General features: G+C 31.5%; 1 protein-coding gene across 1 annotated transcript in view; it reads left to right on the top strand.

The window, feature by feature from the left end:
• The window catches only part of LOC124369736 (acetylcholinesterase-like), a 232,858-nt gene extending 212,421 nt beyond the window's left edge, over nt 1-20,437 (top strand). The window contains exons 8-10 of the mRNA XM_046827802.1: nt 206-369; nt 6,055-6,212; nt 10,439-20,437. Of these exons, the coding sequence (XP_046683758.1) occupies nt 206-369; nt 6,055-6,212; nt 10,439-10,569 (453 nt within the window). The 3' untranslated portion in view covers nt 10,570-20,437. The remainder of the gene's footprint in view (nt 1-205; nt 370-6,054; nt 6,213-10,438) is intronic.
• The last annotated feature ends 874 nt before the right edge of the window (nt 20,438-21,311 follow it).

The raw sequence follows: 21,311 nt of genomic DNA, 5'->3' as shown, positions 1-21,311 counted from the left end.
CATTTTGATAGCTCCGATGAAAATACAAAAAATACGTTAGTTAAAACCACAAACTCTGCAATGTGAGTTTCCGCTGTGTCGTTTCAGATCCCCCACTAACCACTGCCACCACTCCCTCTCGCACCCCTCCCGTACATTTCCTCGAGATTTAATCAGGTTATTGTGATACGTGAATATGTGTGTCATGTTACCTATATTGTTCCAGAGAACGAGCACGAGTCTGTGGGGAGAGTGGATGGGGGTGATGCATGGGGATGAAATTGAGTACGTCTTTGGCCATCCACTCAACATGTCATTGCAGTACAACGCCAGGGAACGTGACCTCAGCTTAAGAATTATGCAGGCCTACTCTAAATTCGCATTGACAGGGTAAGATTTCATATCCATTTTTTTCTACGAGAGTGTTTCCATTCTTAAAAGTTTTTAAAAAGCGCTTTGAAAGTGCTATTTGCTAAAATATAAATATCATTTTTATTTTCAAAATTATACTAATGGAACCGTATTGGTAATCTTAAATAAATTGTTAATTGCAATTTACTCTATTTCATGTTTTCTACGTACATTATAAACAAAGCAATTTAAAATTTAAAGGGAAAAAGTTATGCATTATTGAATATTACTCTTAATATTTAACGATTGTCGTAATAGCCAATACACAACTATAAAACATAAATTAAATTTGTACACCTACTAAGAAAAACAAATACTACCGATTGACCTAATCTAATCTTCATAAAAAAGGTAATAAAATCCCCTTAGTCTTTGGAAATTGCTTTTATTACAAAAGGACAATAATTTTGAAATGTATAATACGATAATTTAATCAAATAGTTTATTCAATGTTTGTATGAATGCATTTATATGTGTTTATCTAGGTATATATGTATTGGATTTACGAAATATTACGTTTTCCTTTTCTTTCTTCTGATTGCAAGAAATGTTTTGAAGCTTATTTAAATCGCCAAGGTAAAATTACTTATAGTGTTTGGAAAGTTAACATTTTTTGTATAAATTGTAGTTATAAGAAGTGTGCAGAAGTTCCAACCAGGCAGATGGTCGAAATGACCATTTGATTTAGTGCTTCATTCCTTATTTGCTTATTATGCTTAGTTCCTTATTTTCATCTAAATACATACTAATTTACTTTTAGAGAGCTAAAGCTCATTTTCTATTAAGATTAGTGACGGTAATATTTTGTTTTTGTTTATTGTATTTACAAAGTACTTTTTCTTTCTGTCTTTCTTCCTAATAAAATAGTTACAAAAATAGAAAATAAGTTCTATAGAATAAGAGTTGACAACAAAGTTCACTTAAAGTGTGAAAAAATATTAAAAAAAGAAATACATTTATATTTACCCTATAAGACTTATTAATAAAAAACAAACAATTTTAAAAATAAAGTCTTCATCTTCTCCTATAAGTTGGGATGAGGATGTACAAAACATTCCAATTTTATTTTGGATTTGCTATTTACTGGCATAGGTTTATATGATTTAAAATACATATGTACTATGAAGACATAACTCATGTATTATTTTAAATCCGAAAACTACTTCCTTCTTCTGACCTCTAAGGCCTGGAATTCCTTAGCTTCCTTTTAGCTCCTTCATGTTAAATATTGACTTAAACTAACGCGTATTATTAAACTAAGTTCAAAATATCAAAAATTTTAGTAACAAGAAAGTGGCATTGGAAATCTCGAATAGCGTGAATATTCAGACCTGACGTTTGTTAGATAATGAAACGAAATACTTGCAAAGAGCATCAAAGTCCATTTCTATTTTCATTCCTGTACATACTCGTATCTTAAGATACAGTGCTATGATATCCACAAAATATAGTTTTATTTTTAGTAGATAATCCGTTTTAAACCCACTGGAATAAACGATATTATTTTCGTGAAAATGTTTTTCTGTGACTTTCATAATCAAATATAAGGGAGAACCTTTCTCTCTTTGAGTCCAGACACCTTTCCACTATCATCTGTGAAGAGTGGAGGAAGGTTACCTGTATTTGAGATTACAAGTATAAAATAACCTAATGAATTTTTTTTTTAATTAGCATAACGCTTGTTATAAGTGGCTAATTAAAATTTTAATTTCTTTAATTTAATTGTTATATACTATTAGCTAAGTTTTTGCGTAACTCAATAGTTATATAAATAATCGTAGGATTTTATTTCCACTATTTATTACATCCAATTATATACGTCAAAAACGGCTTAATCATCCCTCAAATATCTCTTGTTCGATTTATGTAAGACTGAAAACTAATTTTTTGTGAAATACAACTATAACCTGCCTCTAAAACGGTTTGGATGTCTGACTGGTCTCATTTCAGTGGAACTTTAATTTATTTAAATCAAAGTTATAAATATCTCCAGAAACTATATCACGGCTGACTGACCCATGTCAGATGTAATATTCAAAATTATAAACTCATAGTACTCGAATAGGAGTCATTACAGACTATTAACATTTGATAATTAAATATAATCAATTGTCATGTTCTCTGATGAATCTACATTCACTAACACTGTGCATGTTAATCTCCATAACACGATCTATAATTGGGCTTCAATCCACATTGGATTAGAACTGTTCCCCAACCGCACTGGTGCGCAATAAATATTACCGATATAGGGCCGGCAATATATTACTGGAAAGTTTATCAACTTTAAAAATGTATTTGTTTAATTTACAATTTTATAGTTACTTGAATCCTAGTAATTGGGCATTTCACGAGTTTCCGTTCACGGCTGATCTTTTGAAACTCTTATATACTCTACATGCATTTTTACCGAAATAGTGAATTTTAAAATTATGCTCTGCACAACACGTGTTATATCTTGAAAATATTGAAACTGGAACCCGTGATACTCGGTTTGGTCAAAACCCATATTGCGATTGCGTTTTATGTTTACTTCAATCCCTGAACACGATTTAAAAGTCATAGAACTTCAAATATGCTATCGTTATATGTTACAAAAATAGAACACTGCGTTTCAAGAATTGGAATGTATCCTCTTCATCAGGTGGCAAAAACCTTTAGGTCATAAGGTTAAACATGACTAACCGAATTAACTAACCGAAGTCATGAAAATAAACTGAATAAGCTGTACGTAAAGTCTGAATCATGCATCTGTGGGACCAAATTGACTGCAGCGGGCGCCATGAACTGCCGCTCACAGCGTGCTGAATGCCACATCCATAAATAATACGTTCGTAACCCACCAGCGACGGTGAAAAGACTGACGACCGTTGAAATGGTAATAAGATTTCGGACATTTGCCATTGTCACATGTTACAAAAATGTCACAAATCATCCATCGTCAATAACAAACTTTAAACGAAGGATATAATTTAGTTTAAAGTACATTTGTTTCTGTTTTACATGTACCGTCCTTCCATTACTGAACTGTAACGTTTATAAAGTTCATCTTTTATATTCAATAACGTTTCTGAAGACTCCTAAATTAAAATTAAATAATAGCTACCATTGCATAGTGTACTTAGATATGGAACAAATTATATGTGACGTTACTGTTATAATTTTGTTTCCAGTGGTCGATGACAAAGCTCAATTTATGCCGATTTAATTTGACGGAGATTCACTCTAGGACTAAATACATTTACTGTATTTTAAAACGTTAATTTGTCGAGCAAAAGAGTTGACTTGAACAGATTACGGCCGTATATCCCTATCGTGGTGGTTTGTCCAGCGATTAAAATGTGTAATGAACTGCTACGTCACGCAAAACTCGTGTACTCAAACTAGCTGATTTATGCCAGATAACTGCTGTGATTTGCTACGCTTGTTGACACGTCAAAGTACACGCGTCTGCTCCTTCCCCCCTCTCAACCCCTTCCATAGAACCGTAACCCGCTGTTTCACTCTACCCACTGCTTTATCATTCATCGACAACACTGGTTTGCGTTACTCGGAACATTTAACACGCACGCAGATTTCAACATTTACGAGGAAAGTGTTTGCTGATTAGTTGAACTAGTAGGAGGTGTACATTTCTACAACGCTGTCCGGACGTGCAGCTGAAAATATTAATGAAAAATTAATTTAAAACTTATCTTATTTTGCAAAATAAAAATAACCTTTGCATATAAGACACCATAATCCTGCATGAATCAGGTTTTATTTTTAAATACAACTGTTGTATTAAATTTGTAGAATTAATGTGATTTCATCTCAAGTTTTGATATTATCTAAAGTCGACTTCTCGTTGGAAAATACCAAACATGTTATATGATGATACCTTCCTATCCATTAATGAATTTCTAGACAATTTATATGACAACTCTCTAGCTCTGTTTGATTTCTCATAATTTTCTATGTGTGTTTGTAGTAACTAATGTAAATCAAAGTTGCTGAAGATTACAAGCCGTTAAAAGTTATATATTTTCTAAACGTAGTTACAAATTATTTTTACATCTTAAATTTCATAACAATCAGATACTGTTTGTTATATTACTCTGGTAACTTTTTGTCTTTACATGATGTGTATCGGCATTTAATAATAAAAAGTGTATACATTTTAGAAATTTGTATGAGACACAGGACAAGTTAAACCTGCATCAAACTACACAAAAAATTATCAATTGCATTACTTCTTGTTTTTTCATAAAATACTGAAAGGTGAACTGCCATTGTTCAAGTGTACATAATATTCGCATATTGTAATAACTAACAAAAAAAGAAATTAATGAAATAGTGAGTTGATGTCCGGTAGTGGATGACTGTGCATATCCTCCCCACTACACATTGGTGAGACGCTCTTTCACTTTAGCTTGGCTTCGGTTTATGGTTTATATGTATATATATATATATATATATATATATATATATATATATATATTATATATAAAGCAAGGATTTTCAACTATGTATATACAATGAATTTTACAATATTTACAAATATTTCAAATTAGGCTAAAATAAGACCTTTTAACGCGTAATTTTATTAAATTTGCAAATTCTAAACATAAACTGTATTTCTCTATTAACAGACTATTTTATATTGATAATATACCTTTATAACCACCTTCCTTAGGAAAAATTGAAAATTTTTACACTCCCATGATTTTACTGATTAATAAAGCAATATGGACTACTATCGCTTTGTTTATAGAAAAATCAATTGTTAAATCACTTTGAATTATCTTTATAAAATTAGGAGAAAAAGCAATAGGTTATAGTACTAAAGGAGATAAAATATTTTCATTATTTATTAAATGACAATGACTATAATTTTGATATGTTTACTCTTTCATTTGGACCATTAGTTATTTTGAGCCTAATCTGAACTTTTGTGCAGTTTATTGAAGGTCACATTTGTATTAATTGTTTAATATGACTTTAAAATTATTGCTAGTAACCTTACTCTATGTGAGTTTTTAACCGGAAAGAAAAAATGCTTTAGAAATTAAAATAAATTGTCTTTATGGTATTTTTCCCTAAAGGGTTAGAAGTATAGTTAACTAGATTAAAAACCTGAGAGGACGTTTATGAAAATTAAACTTATTAAAAGTACGTCTGAAGAGATGCATTAAGTTTTTTAAACTAAAAATTCCATACATTTATATACATACATACATATATATATATATATATATATTACAATTCTAAAAAAATAATCATATTCATACTTTTTAAGATTAGTGGAATAGTTTTCGTTTTTTATAAAATATATGTTTTAGACCTGGTCCTGTTGCAATAGCAACCTTAACAGTTTGTGAAAAAATATGTTGGTCGTGGAAGGTTTAAAGTTATTATATTCTTGTTTGAGGCATTTTAATACCATATTTATTCATAAACAATATTAATGTTGTTTACCTCTACTATCCGTTTGTATTATGTGACATGGAAATAAAAATACAATAAATTTAAATAAAAAGATAAATAGAAGAATTTTGATCATGCTTTCCACCAATCTTCATTTCATATTCGGTTTTAAATACCAACACATTTGAATGTTACTTCCCTAGAGTATTTAATTGTTTATAGTTTTTATTTGTTTTGACATGTGTATTTATTGTGCAGGAAACCAGTATCAGATGATATAAACTGGCCAATCTACTCGAGGGAGCAGCCACAGTATTACATTTTCAATGCTGAAAAAAGCGGCATCGGAAAAGGTCCTCGAGCGACTGCTTGCGCTTTCTGGAACGACTTTTTACCAAGGCTCAGAGGGCAGCCAGGTAAGTTGTAGAAAACACAATCTCACTATTGTTCTGAAGACTTTAACTTTCAAGCACGATATTTGGACTATTTGGATACATTAAACATTTATCCAGGAACTATCTTCTTGGAGCGGATTTGAACACAGAATATATTCCCCAAACACTAATCCGTACATAAGGTTTATCGTTGAAAACAGAACAATTAATATTCAAAAGCATGTTAAAAGCCAACTTGAAACTTTTTTGAACGTGAAACAATTTGACTGAATGGTATAATATTTATAAGAAAATAAATTTTAAATCGTGTCAATGTTTGAGTGTAGTAATTAGGAATATGTTGAAACTCGCTACATTATTTAGTTTCTATAAAGGTAATAGGTTTTATTTAGTCTAAAACGTATAGCAACTTTCTATTCCAATAGGGGTCCTATATTCTACGTAAGCATTATTAACGATCTTTAGGGATATTTCATTTTATTTTTATTGCGCTAGGTGAAATTCATACATACAAATACATATTATTCTCTCTTAATTTCAAGTATTTATTTAAAGTTTTAATCAATCTGAATGTATTTGGTATTTTTTAAGTACAATTGATGTTTGCCTATCGTCTACCTATTTTATAAATTTTATGACTTGTTTACATAAAATAATAAACGCTATATATGGGCTTGGAGGCACTCTTTGTACTTTGTGTGTGTGTTTTTTTAGAATATACATGCTGCTAAGGTTAAGTTTTGTTAAATAAATCACCAAAACAAAATGGAACTTTCTAATCTTAACTAGTTACATTAATCTCTTAAAAAATATATGAAGATATTTAAATTCTTTGAATCAAGATATAAATAATAACTCGAGAAAATGTGGACTGGGTACAAATAAATGAGACAAAGAACACAAATTTTTAGCGACCAGCTGAGACAACCCATTGATCTTCCAATAGACGAAATCGTAAGAACAAAAGGGATCTAATTGTTGTGTGAAAGTGATTGATTAGAGGACGCACTACCTTAATGGTGTTATTGTACGTAACATTATTTACACGTATGATAATTACGTAATTATTCATCTTTATGGAAAACATATGTACTATAACAACTCTTGCAAGCTCACATCTGCTCGTAACAAAAATTATTTTGTTCTGACAGAAAGGCAAATATTACTAATTTGGTCTGTGACGTAGTATAACTGAAACAATCTGGCTACCCACTTGGATTGAAACAGTTTATAAAAGCTTTGTGCGATATAAAACTTCTCAAGGACGCATTGGCAACCCAAAATGAAGATAAAATCTTCATTTCCAAGACCTACGTACTGTTAAAACCAGCACAGAGAAGAAGACGCTTGAAATCATGTACGACTTTATTATATACAAAAAATAACTAAGAAACATTTACTTCAATCTTGGACACTCTATTTACACTATAAATCAAAATAAAATACAACATTAGTGACAGAAAAAGTTATTATTTGCTCAAGAAACATGTATATAATATAATTACAACATTTTTAGAGTGCATAGTGTGTCTCAAGTGAATATTTTCCATTGAAGACAGAAAAGTGACAACAAGAAAAGCAAAATCTGAAATGATAGTAACGTCAGAAATAAACACTGCATTAGTTGTTATAACTACCATCATCTGTTAAAAATGTATATTGATCACTAATTGAGGACCAGCCAGTGGTCGTGCTCTACTCTCCTTTATGAGGAGATAGCTCAACCAGCTTCAGTTTAACTTATATGACTTGAGATAGCTCTCCATAACGAGCCCAAAACATTTCAACAGCAAGTTGTTAAATCAAAGATAAAATTACGGATTAAATCATTTAGGTAATTTATGATTAATGATTCACGATTCAATGAATTATGTATTCAAAACATTCAATCTATACATTACGTCTCGTATAAAATATAATCCTGAATCATATGATGTTTCAATGCGGAATTACCATGTAAACGTTGAATAGGTGGATAGGTGAGGAGAATGAGCGATATTCATATACTCAGAGATAACTTCACTGAAAGAAATGGGTTGTCTAATAAGCCAGATAATTCAATAGCGATATCAGAAACAGTTTGCTACCAAACATACAGAGTAAAATGTGTAGTGTTTCAGTTACAATTAAACACAACTAAGCTCGGTAGTAAAAGTTTTAAACGTGTTCAGACAACGCATTTTAGATTAGGATTATGCTAGCTTTGTCACCTGCACAATAATATTGGGTATCTGTCGAAATTTCCGTCACCTATATATGTCACTTCTGACAACATGGCATTGAGCATTCGTCAAATCATCCAACAGTTGTGTCTTGTTTGACTGAAACTGACATTACGGACAGAATATGTCTATCTCATTTCCAAGTGTTCTAAATTCAAGCTACTGAAATAACCCGTTTTTTTTATTTACTAATCACATTAAAACTAATTTTATGGAAGTTAAATGCTTTCTAAAGAGAATACAATATGTGAGGAGTGGTCAGTATCTCATCCGGACGAGGTAAATCTTATTCTGATTCAAACTGACAGATAATACATTCGCGTCTTCTATTTTGCATAAATTTATAATATATTGCATTTTGATGACCTTTTAGTGTTTTGTTATTAAACCTCCAAAAATGTTATATTTTCACTTTAATATTCCTGGATCAAGGCTTGTTTTGGCACGTGAAGACTATTGAGAGCAGCAAAGATTTTCTCAGAAAACTAAAACATTTTATTTTCAGCGAATTATTACTTCCTGGAGGAATGTACTGATTGACATAATTGGTTTTTTTAAGTATGTAATGTTTTATTGCTACTGTTTTACTTAAACAACATGTACATAATTTTAATGTTTAAGTAAGCGATGCGACAAGTTTCATGCAATTAATGTTGTATACGAAATACAAAACCATTATACTGCCTGAAGGCTGACATGCCACTTTTTCTGCAGGTGTCTAGTTCATCTCCCACAATGCAGAATTAATACTCTGCCAGATTCCCCGGCAGTTGTATATTATTAGCATTTAACTGGCTTTACGGACAGCTATTCCGGCAGCAGCTGTCTAACTAACTTACGATGCAGCATGATTTTGTAGCAATAATTTTTGTTGATCTTAAACTGATACTGGGCATGTAAAATAATTTTCCGACAATCTGCTTTTTTGTTTTATAACAATTTTAAAATTAAATTAAATATTTCAACAAATATAATTAAATAATATGCATACTCATGCTGAGTTCCATCGAAATTCACGCTGACCAGACCAACTTTTTTCTTATTCAGGCAACCCCAGATTGGATATTGCCATGAAAAACGTGATGTATGTCCTGAGTACTAAATTCCACAGCAATCTCACAGGACGATATCACATGATATGTTAGCTAAAAATATCACAGGGCTAAAAATATAACCATGTCAAAATTAGATTGGCCACCATTTTATAATAACCTGACGAGTGACGCAGTTTTTTGTTTTTAAATTAACCTATTATGTACGTTGCTTATTTATTTGTATTCGTATAAAAGTTTTATACAGTTATAATTTTATAATACATAAACTATACACCATTTTCCACATGTTTCAGAGGTTTTCCTTATAAAGGACAATCCCTGCACATTGAGATAAGACGCCTTTTATTTTGTTGTTACTTGTTTGTTATGATTGTTCGCTCCTTAGTAATGCACTTCAAGAGAAGTTAGAAAAATATTACTTATGGAAGCAAACCGTAAGATATTTATCTAAATTAATATATGATGGCAGTTTTGGGGAAAAAGAATTTTCAGATTGAAATATTATTAGTTTATAGTGCCAAACTTTAAATTCACTATATTATTTTGTAAATACGGTTTACTTATTATCTGTGTCATTTAGTAAGTTAATTTTATCAATTTGTTTTATTTATATCATCAACACATGCCCAATGTTGATCATGACATTATATGCCAACACTATAAGATTTTTTTTGTCTTGCGCGCCGTCTTGACGTTGGACTTAAATTTTTTTCGGGGCTGTAACCACAACCAATCATTATTTATTTAAAAGATTCTTCGTTTCAAATATGCAATAAATATAATAATTAGCACATAAATTATTAAATTACCTTAATTATATTTATAATCTTATACTGAACTAAACTAAATTAGATTTCTCAGTTTTGATCAACGAATATATAGAAATATTTAGACATGTCATACGAGATTAAAGTTTACTTGACAACTATTTGATGGAAACACTTGAAAGTGATTGTGCTATTTGTTTCAGACCCAGAGTGTGTCGTGGATCCGACAGACACTGAGACGAGCAGCCCTCTGGTGAACACAGAGCCCGACTCCGCCGCCACCAGGCATCTCTCTGTAGCAACAGTGCTGTGTATGCTGTTTGCAACAATATAAGGGTCTGAGAAGAACACTGCGTCACCGTGCCTCAACGCGTCGTCGCCTCTACTGGCAGCTGACACTATCGGCGGTGGCAGAACAATGCACGCACTCGGGCCAGTGCGCGCTGGCCTATCACTGCAACTAGACCCGTATTCGATGGCACTTTTATAATGTTATCGTTTGATCCTGATTTATTTTTAATACGGAACTCAAAGGACGCTAAGTGTAAAAAAGTATTTGTATGATTTAGGCCTAATTAGTATAACGACTTGTTTTGATCAGTTATTCGCCTAATTAAGTGGTTTTACATAATTATTATCTGTACTAGTTACCATATCAGTAAGAAACGATACATATCAATTTCTATGCATATCAAGACTTAGATTAGAGTAATGGTTTTGTATATAATTTACCAATTAAGGTTGGGGTAAAAGCGACATATATCAAATACATATCAAAAGTGTAACTATATTTGTATATCTGTAGACTTCTAAGTAATTAAGTTTATATCATTATAAGCTACATCAATGAATGTGTAAACGACGATGTGATTAAATAGTAGGTAACAAATTTATTATGACATAGCGATAAAAGGATGTCTTTACTGAGCTTGGCTTCTCGAGGCACAAAGATACAGCTTTAAAGCAAACGCTTCTACACGCCTTAGATCCCCTATAAAACGACCTGTAACCCCATCCTGTATATTAGGTTTTATTCTCATATCGAACTGTGCCATGAAAATCACTTTACAGGAACCATAAGGAACCGGTTTTGTAACAACTTTCGAATCGAATCTATACCACTTCAGTAGAGCATTTAACGCGCAGGCAGGACGTAGTTGACTCTCGAGTCAAAGCCCATTTTACCGTCACCTCGTGGCTCCGAACGCTGGATTCTGCAAATAGGTTTGTAATTTAGTTGGAAACGGGAAGAACGTGAGAGGTGGACATTTATTCGCAGAACGCCGCGACGTCACACGTGTAGAGAGGCTGCAAGACTTTACATCGGCGATGACGCCAATAAACTAAATGTACTACGTGTTCTTGTTAGCACAACCTACTCGGTGTCCGTGCACTGTATGTCTAAGTACCCGAGTGAGACTGGCGCTCACATTCGATGTAAAGTGTAAACAGCAAATATTTTAGGAACTTTTACAAGTACCTCTCCTAAAATTACCATGACCGCCATTTTGTACACTTCTTATATACAGTATACTGACAAACTGTACAATATTGTGAATAGGACAAAACTTGTTATATAAACATATTTATATATTTCTACGCTACTTTTATCTTTGTAAGGTATTGAAACAAGGTATCTAGCAAAGTAGGGATCATTTGGGACAATCTAACCACGTCCATGTGGCGCTATCTTTTTGAGGCAGGCTGAACTTCTAACAATCCAGTTTTACCACGATCGATCAAAGTTAACGTTCAACGAACATTCGCTCACCGCGTACTGGCAAGACCCCGCCCCCTTGGCATTACGCGTCGTGCTCCTGTGGTCGGTAATGTTACTTCAACAAACCAGAAGCCACCATGTTTATTTTCAGCTATGAACTCCTGAGTTAGATGGAACTTTTTTACTTTTAAAGCTGCAAAATTATAATGCTGGCATTTGTTTGAATGTTTTAGTGTCTATATTACCATTATTGGAAACAGTTACGATGGAGTCCATTTATGAGGTATCTCTTAGACTTTCGCCTTGAAATAGATTATAAGCATATCTGACGTGTTTTAAGACTCGAGCATTAACTTTTAATTTCAAAATCTCTATTTAATATATATTTTTATATTTAACTGACAGGAATATTTTGCTACTCGTCTCGTACCCATAAATGGACGCCTGGTGATGCAATGTTTAGAAGCACGTAGCTGTCCTCTCGCCTTGCTGCACTTCTGTGTGTTAGACTTACAATAGTGTAGTGCTCAATCTATGTACCTTCACACTAAGTGCATCTGTTTAGGTTAAGCTTAGAGTCTCAGTCTACAGTAACAATAGAATATTTCACCTACAAACACCTACGTAATCATTGCAATATTCTTCATCATTTTAAGTTTTCGTTTTTAAAATTCTGGTTCTGCATAAATCTAAGTTATTTTTAATCGATTATCTAGAGTATAGGTAAGTGTTATAGGTAACTTGTGGACAATACTTTCAAAAACTATATAAAGGTTACTGAATCAGATTATATACTGCACCATGTTACTCCATGTCGATGCAATAGCAGACCTAGCGGACAATGTATTTGTATTTCAAAATTGTTTGGTGCTGATTTATTACGTATAGTTTCTTATTGTGGCCAAACAACGCACAAAGTAATCTGTAGCTTATTATTTATTATCACCCATTTCAAAACGTTTAATAACATAGTGATTTCTTTTCGCTATTGTATATAAACATATTTCGGATATAAAAATTGCAGGTCCAATACACGCCTAAACCATCCATGATGATTAACTTGGAAATAATTCTCGTAAATTTATATTATAGTTGTTTAGAATTGACCTGGTTTATTTCATTGTTCTAGTAAAGAATTATATTCTAGTATTTGTTCAGGCATTTATGCAACTAACCTGTGTTAGTTTATTACCATATAACAGAACCTCTTAACTTATATCCGTAAAGAGATCAACAAATTTTTCACTAGTGCCTGTAGTTACCACCCACTGTTTACAACTATTTAAAATAACAATTATATAGTAATAAATATCTTTTGTGTAAAAAATAAATCGAACTGACTTGCCGAGCACACCATGAGAAGATTTTTAGGCCATCGGATACACTGAAATGGCGTTATTTTTTAAGTCTTTCCTTTCATGTTCAAAAATGTTACGATGGTTAGAGAGCGGATGAGAGTGAACGGTAAGTCAGTTTGATTTACTTCCTACCGGTATCACTCCGTATGTAGCTAGCTAAGTTGTATTCATTGACATAAACACTGGTGTGATGCACTACTGGAATTGCATATGTAAAATAAACATCACTTTATCTAGTGAAATATTAAAGAGTTGCTAGTTTTAATGTTGAAAATACACTATAGGTTTCGACTAGACTCTTCAATATGTCCACAAGGACCGAAAATACTTCATGAAATTCTTATCTCGGTTTTCCCTTAGAAACTAACAAGAACAAATCTCATTCAATTGCGCACGAACGTTTTTTAACCAATTAGTTAAGTGAGTTTTTCAGCCAAAACTACTATTGGCCATGAACTATGATACTAGTATTAGAGTAGCGAATTGGCGCCAAACAATCGTCTAACTATGTAAACTTTATCCTGTTGCCGCTTAACTAAACCTCGATTGCTCCGATATTTGTATTTCACAAAAGCGTGTTTCAAAATCCTCTATGACAGCGGCAAAGCTGTATGATCTTGATAATTATTGGTGTTTGGGTGTAAAACTGGGGTTACGATAACACCGACAGACAGTCATTTTTAAATGGCGATATCTACTAGTACTATTCCACCTGGTATTGCCGGATTAGTAATATAATTTTATATTTATTTTTATTTTTCTAAGTGAAATCCAGAGTGGGAAAACTTTGAATTAAATTTTACAAATACCGCTAATTTTATTTGATATGTATTTATTTGTTGAAAGTTTAATATGTACATTTACCCGTAGTTTCGTAATCGTGACGCAAAATTTGTTTCACAAAGAGAAAAGTGGGTATTTTATCTATTTATGCAATGTTATGCAATAAATGCAATCTTGTACAAATCGCTTTTTATTTTAATAAATTAAAATATTCTTATTTATCCTTTTCGGTTTCTGCATATCTTACGAATAATAAAAACTTTATTACTAAGGAATACAATTAGCTATTTCTTAGAATATCTCTGGTGAATGTTATACAGATTTCCTTTTGAATAATAATAGGGCCACTTAAAAAGGTCCCTTGATTAATGGTACATTTGCCACACCTAATTGTTATTATTTTAATTGTATGTACATGAAAAACTATATCCATTATAATTTACAAACGGTTTTGGTAACAGCACGTGTATAGAAGCTTTAAGGGAAAGCCTTAGGCGTAAAATTAGAGTTTAAATACGTTTTCCTATTTAACCAATAATATATACACGCATTACTTATATGAAACTATTTTACTGACAATTAATAACTATGTTTAAATACAATGTGTGGATTGTCCTAGTCTACTTAAATGAGTGATATATTTATTAAAAGTAACGCAGTTTAAGAAGATCAATAAGTAGCGTACTGTATATAGTTTTACAGTAGCGAAGTGTGAACAGTTATACAATTTTCTTAATTCATAGGCTTAAGTTATTCTTTATCATTTTCCTTTAATAATTTAAAAATTACTATCATCATGCCCTCCCTGTCGTAGTTCATGTCCAGAGTCTAGTATGGTAAGTCTTAACAGAATGGAAATACGAAGAATACATAAACATTAAAATCGATCGACGTTAAAGTAATCAGTTTTATGGGCAGTTCCTGCAGTGAATCTAACTACCAATGCATATCATGTACCACACTAGAAATATAATATCACAATGCAAAGTGTGCTCAAAGAGGCTATATGTGGATTACCTGTCTTACTCAGTCCGTATCTATATAACATATCAAATAGGCCTAACGCTTGTATGTACCACGTCTAGCCCACGTGTATATTAGTGTTGTAAAAATGTAATGTATTTGTACAATGGTGAGTGTGTTTTGTATGTGATTTCTAAAAAAAGTGTCGCTGCACACATATTATACACCTATTCCTTTATTTATCCTTTGGGTGTCTTAGTTGTAAAACAAATCAATTTCCTCGCTGTCATCTACAGGTAGGGAAAAGTTCTTAATAGCACGTTTGACTTTTTACTTTAACATGAATGGGTCTTCAACCCTTCTACAAGTAATGAAAATTAATATCGGTTTAAATAACACAGTCGAAATCCACATTTTGATACGTGTAAAGAAATTTATGTACAAAGGCAGTTGCTAAATTATAAAAATATCTATCATTTCGTAAACATGAAAATTATTTTCATCCAATCAACTAGATGGTAAAAATTCAGACAAATAACAAAGACTAAACTTTATTAGTATTCAATTCAAGCAATTTGCAATATTATAATATTTTATTGTTAAAGTGATACTATATCTAATTTTTCTAGTGACTATCTTAAAACTTAATTAATACAATTAATACTTAATTAGATTAATACAAAGAGTAAAAATACCAATTAACTGTTCTAACTACGTGAAAACCGCAACAATATGACGATACAATCACAGGTCTCCAATGCTGATGTCACCCAGATTTTAAAATTATTACAACTTTATGTATGTAAAATGTTTATATATGGTCTTTTAAACATAATCACCCAACTTTTAAGTCTAGTGCAGTAACTATCTGAAAAAATACATCAAGCAATGAGTCGTTGTGAGTAGTATATTCGTGAATTTGACAGGATCTCTAAGTAAATGATGTGATATGCTAGAGTGCATAGACACACGATAAATAAAGGTTTGTCGTGCAACCAAATAAGAAACTGGCGACTAAAAGTAATTGAATTCTGTGTGCAAACTAATGCAAGTTTTATTAGTGCATTCAGTCGTATAGTGATCAAGCAAAGATTTCTTTTGAGTATGTAAAAAATACCTACGAGGCCACTAAAGAAAAATAATTTTAACCTGGGAAACACGAGGTATTTGAAGTTCAAAGTACGAGGCCAAATTTCCCTAAAACTAACAACGTTCTACATACTTATTTGGGACAAAGTAAAAATTTTGAAGTATAACTTACTTGAAAAGAGCTTTTAAACTTTATAAATATAAATAAATAACTAATAAATACCTTCAAAATAAAAGAAACAAACAAACAAAATACGGAAATAATATACTGGAATGTTTTCGAAGCTTAGCGGCAAGCTAAATAATTAAAAGAAATGATTGTTACTTTAAAACCGGAGGTCTCTGAACGAGTTTCACATGTAACTAGACATTACGTTTTTTGTCTTCTAAAAATTATAACGTTCTCATGATAACGTGTCCATAGTAAGTTGATTATATGACGATAAAGGATAAAAAGTTCTTACAGTTTATACAGAGTGTTAAAAACTAAAGAATGCCCAATTTTGCTCTAATTTCTTTTTTAATCCAGCATAGGATGGCCATGTGATACATAATCCATATGTGTTATCTCACTCAAAATCCCCTAGATCCATGTACGATGAGAATCCGACATTGTAAGGTACTAAATAAGCAAATGAGAGTGTACAGCATATATTACCAAACCTTTTATTTTATTCACCGATCACAAACCTGACAAATAATCCACACGTAAACATTTCAAAATTTGAGTGAACTTAACAAAATCTCGTATACGGTCTGATAAAAATTTTGCTTGGATTGGATGTTTCAAAAAGTGCAATATAGATAATTGAGTTTTATATTTATTATTTGATTCAGGATCTTGTAAAACTTCAAGATAAATACAACATGGTTCTCTAAGGCTTAGTATGTAGTCAGAAACAAAATATTAATTAATATTTCTCAGTATATCTCCTTAAGATGTGTATTTTATCGTATCATATTCCACGTATATATATTAATCAGAATGATATCTGTCAAAATAATTTTTAAATAGGATTGAGCCTCCGAGAGAACACTTGTAAATTTTAAAATATCCATTATGTTTTACATAAAATTATTAAACATAACCTTAAGTGAATTGTACAATAAAATATAAATCACAACTCGAGTAAAATTGAACAAATTGTTGCTAATATTTGTCGATTATTCAATATAAAAGATGCTATTAAGCCATTTTCTCGATCAACAGGTGATAGCAAAGCACAAGCTGTTGTCCGCTTGCTTTTAGATCTCAAGGTGCGCCTTATCCCCACGTGGGCGACTCCCGGGCTCAGGTCGTCGCCCACGTGTCGCCCAACTGCACAGCTGTAACCTTATTGTGCAGCTTTGTAAAGCGGTTACTGTATTTAACAACTAGGAAAACTGTTACTGTGGTGTAGGTACAAATGTTTAAAGCTGTTACTTTGCCGTAACACTTTGTAAAACTGTTACTATATTTTACAACTGAGTACTATGATACACTTTTATATAGTCAGTAAATCATTCCAATCATTGTATGCCTGTGGCTCTGTTTTAAACATAAATAACAACTTCAAGCACGTAACATGTGTCTACTTGAACGAGCACTTCCAAAAAAACTTTGTATTATTGTTCCCTCGAAATTGAAGAGATCATCTTAATTACAGCTACCTACATAAATATGCTATGTAACTTTATTTTCATGCATACAAATATACTTTAACTTAACATTGGTTTAGAAAATTACGTCTTTTATATGTCAACCAAATACACTGATTTCCATTACGATATCGCGCAAATAATCCAAAAACTGTTATTATTGCCTTCAGCGCTTAAAGAACTAATTTTAAATCAAAATATACTCTCTAATTATATTTTTATGGTTATAGATTTCAAATTATCATTGCATATCACAGTTAATTGTTATTGCTATATTATTCATGTTCCATTATTATTATTATTTGTTTTAATACATTGGTCTTCCACATTCTAATGAAACCTTCCTTGTTTAGTTCACATCTTATATTCAGCTATAGACCATTCAGCTCCAAAATCCAGCACACATCATACACAGAATACAGCCTTTCTAATGGAAATAAAGCATATATATAAAAGAACACTATGCAGTTTTATTGCTGTATACGTTATAGAAGTATTATATATCTATCATACTGTTAGAACAAAAATAACACATCCTGCCGGTATGAGTACAAATTACCTGCTTCCTGGGTTTGGAATATTTCATGGGTTTCAGGATAAAATGAAAACGCAAAATCTTTTTGGGATTAAAAACCTCTGATGAACTGGTTTTATTCAGTAGTTACTTGATATTTGAACCGCATTATGACAGATATGGCTTAATATTTATCCTTATTTGTCGAATCATTGACTGTAACAGTTTTTCAAAGTGTCGAGGTCTACTCTGTTGTACCAAAAAGTAACAGTTTTGCATTGCGGTTTAGTGCAGTTGTGAATATGTAACAGGCATTTACAATTGTAACTGCAATGTACAGCTTTTCTGTTGTGAGCTCAGCTGATGTATCGTACTGTACTGTAAATGTAGAATAACTGTAACTATTTATATATTGTGTCAAAAGCACGCTATAGCTTAGACTAGATTTAAGTTGGTTTATCTGTAAGCGTGTAGGTAAAATGTAGCAGTGTTGGTTATCCAACAAGTAATTTATTCGGATTTGAAGTATTCAAGAGATTATATTTGTAAAGATGGTTTACATTACATGAACTTAAAGTTCATCTAGAAAGTCTCAAAGACTTTATGAATGAATTGAAATTATAAATCAAAAATTGGAAATTATTCCTAAGATTTAAATTTAAATTTCACCGCTATACATTTTTTATTACAAAATTTAATCATGGTTATTCAATGTAATGGTGATTATATTAGAAATAAAAACTTAAATTTATAAAATATATAAAAAATAAAATTATTTCTATGAGCGAAAACCACGCATTATTCGAATTTTGAGAATATCAAATAAACTATTTTTGTCGATTAGAAAAATATATAAGTAGAGGAGAGAAAGATTTTTTTTAGTCGCTGAATTCTTTGTTTTGAATTGCATGTATAACTGGAAACCTCTAAACAGAAGAACCCATATAGGGATGCGAGTAAAAGAAAAAAAATAATTATATCCCTTAAGAAAATCCGCATTACAAATATATTTATTATTTAATAAAACAAAATAAGCAACACTGCTGCATAGCATTTAAGAGTGTACAAATAAGGAAATGAAGTATACGGTATCCTTAAGTTTGATTTCGGCCAATGAAGTGGACATCTAAATAAATGATAGGTGATAAGAAAAGAGTTTTATACTTTATATAATTTGTATAACTCATACTATACTACTGTGTGTGAGTTTTGAAGTGAAAACATATTTGTTATCTAAGCCAGACGTATTTCTACTTACCTTCAACTATACCCTGTCTTTTCATTTACATTACAGGATTATGTCACTTCCATTTGACATAACAAAACTGTAATATCTATTTTATTTCACTGTCAACTTTACTTAGTGGATTTAAAATAGAAATAAGAGTTTTATTCAATTTCAGTGCGAGCCTTTTGGGCTGTTGATAAATATGTTTACAACTCCAACAATTGAAGAACAGGAATGTAATTTCAATCTAAATATGGTTGAGAGCCTTGTTAACTTACTTTTAATCCACTAAATTCTGTAACTGGTTTTATTTTGTGTCTATTTTTAATAAACCTTATGTATTATTACTTTCTTATATTTATTGATAATATTTGCTGGTCAAATATTTGAATATTCGAAGGTAATATAAAAAATCAGTTATTGTTTACATCGTACTATTAGTTATTAAGTATCTTTAGATCGTTTCTCGAGGATTTATTAAAAATACGATGTGTTGGATTCCAACCCACACATGGGCTGGAACTAAAAAAACTGCGCTTAATCAAAACTCAATAATTTGTGTTAATATAATATCACTTTTTTAACTCTATGTCATTAAGTCAGGAATAGGTGTTGCATTATAGGCTCGAGTAGTTTGTAATACGGTACCTATAAAGGTATAAGTAATTGTGGGCTCACATCAATAAATTCACTACGTTTATAAAATGTGAATCATAATGGAGTTTATTTACCAAATGGATATGTGGTACTAATTCCTTGCACATGTTTTGGTTGTACTGAATTCACACACAGTAGCGCTTTTACTCCGGTGTTCGATGTACGGACATGTATGTTCTGTTTGTATCATTGTTATGTACCACCTGACGTTGTAACACATTGGAAAATATCAATAAAACTGAAAACAATGTCTATATGTTTTCATTTAATTTCAAACCCTCTCTTCTATCTATTGGCCGGTAGTATTTTGTTCAGGACGTTTTACCGAAGGTTTTGGATTAGATATGCGTGTAAAACCTGTTGAATTGTGTAATTATGATTGATTAATAATTATATGTGTAATGATGTGTAATTATCTTTATTTAAAGTATGTTATTGACGATGGATGATTTGAATTGATAACAGATTTTGGAGATTTACTTTATATAATTTTCTTAAATTATATAATTTTAAATCTAATGATAACTAGTTACAAAACATGTCACTCCTTGACGCTATGGCTCATTTATTTTCTGTGAAATATTAAAATTTTTATCTTCAGCCTGGTTGGAAAATAACCTGAATGTTATGCTTTAAGCATTTATAATTCCCCCGGAATGATAAAACGCAATTTTCTTCTTGATTATCTACAGGAAAGTTATCTTCAAGGACTATGACTATTTTAATTATCGGTGCGAATTATTTTAAACCAACGCACCGAATGTAACATTATTAGACTACTGCAGCCTACAGTCTTATCAAATCAGAAACCCAGGTGCGAATCTTGAAAGATTTATCCACATACCCATTTTAACTGAGCACTTTGGCTGCAGGTGTATTTAATCTAATATTTGATCAAAAGTAATTTACAGTATCCCAATTCATGGAATTGAACCAATACCTTACAATACTGACGCAGTCAGGCTAATTTCCATCTTTGGCAATAAGCTAGATAAGCTATGTGGTGAAGTTTTAGAGGGTATAGTAGGACAACAATTGATGTTGTTGACAGCGGAAAGGAGAAATTCAGCTTGAACTGACTCGCCAAACTCAACAGCGACAGGCCTGCTATTTATGTAGTGCTCCT

Source organism: Homalodisca vitripennis, chromosome X, assembly GCF_021130785.1.
Source record: "Homalodisca vitripennis isolate AUS2020 chromosome X, UT_GWSS_2.1, whole genome shotgun sequence".
Taxonomy (NCBI): Eukaryota; Metazoa; Arthropoda; class Insecta; order Hemiptera; family Cicadellidae; genus Homalodisca; species Homalodisca vitripennis.
This window is presented reverse-complemented; position numbering and strand designations above follow the sequence as displayed.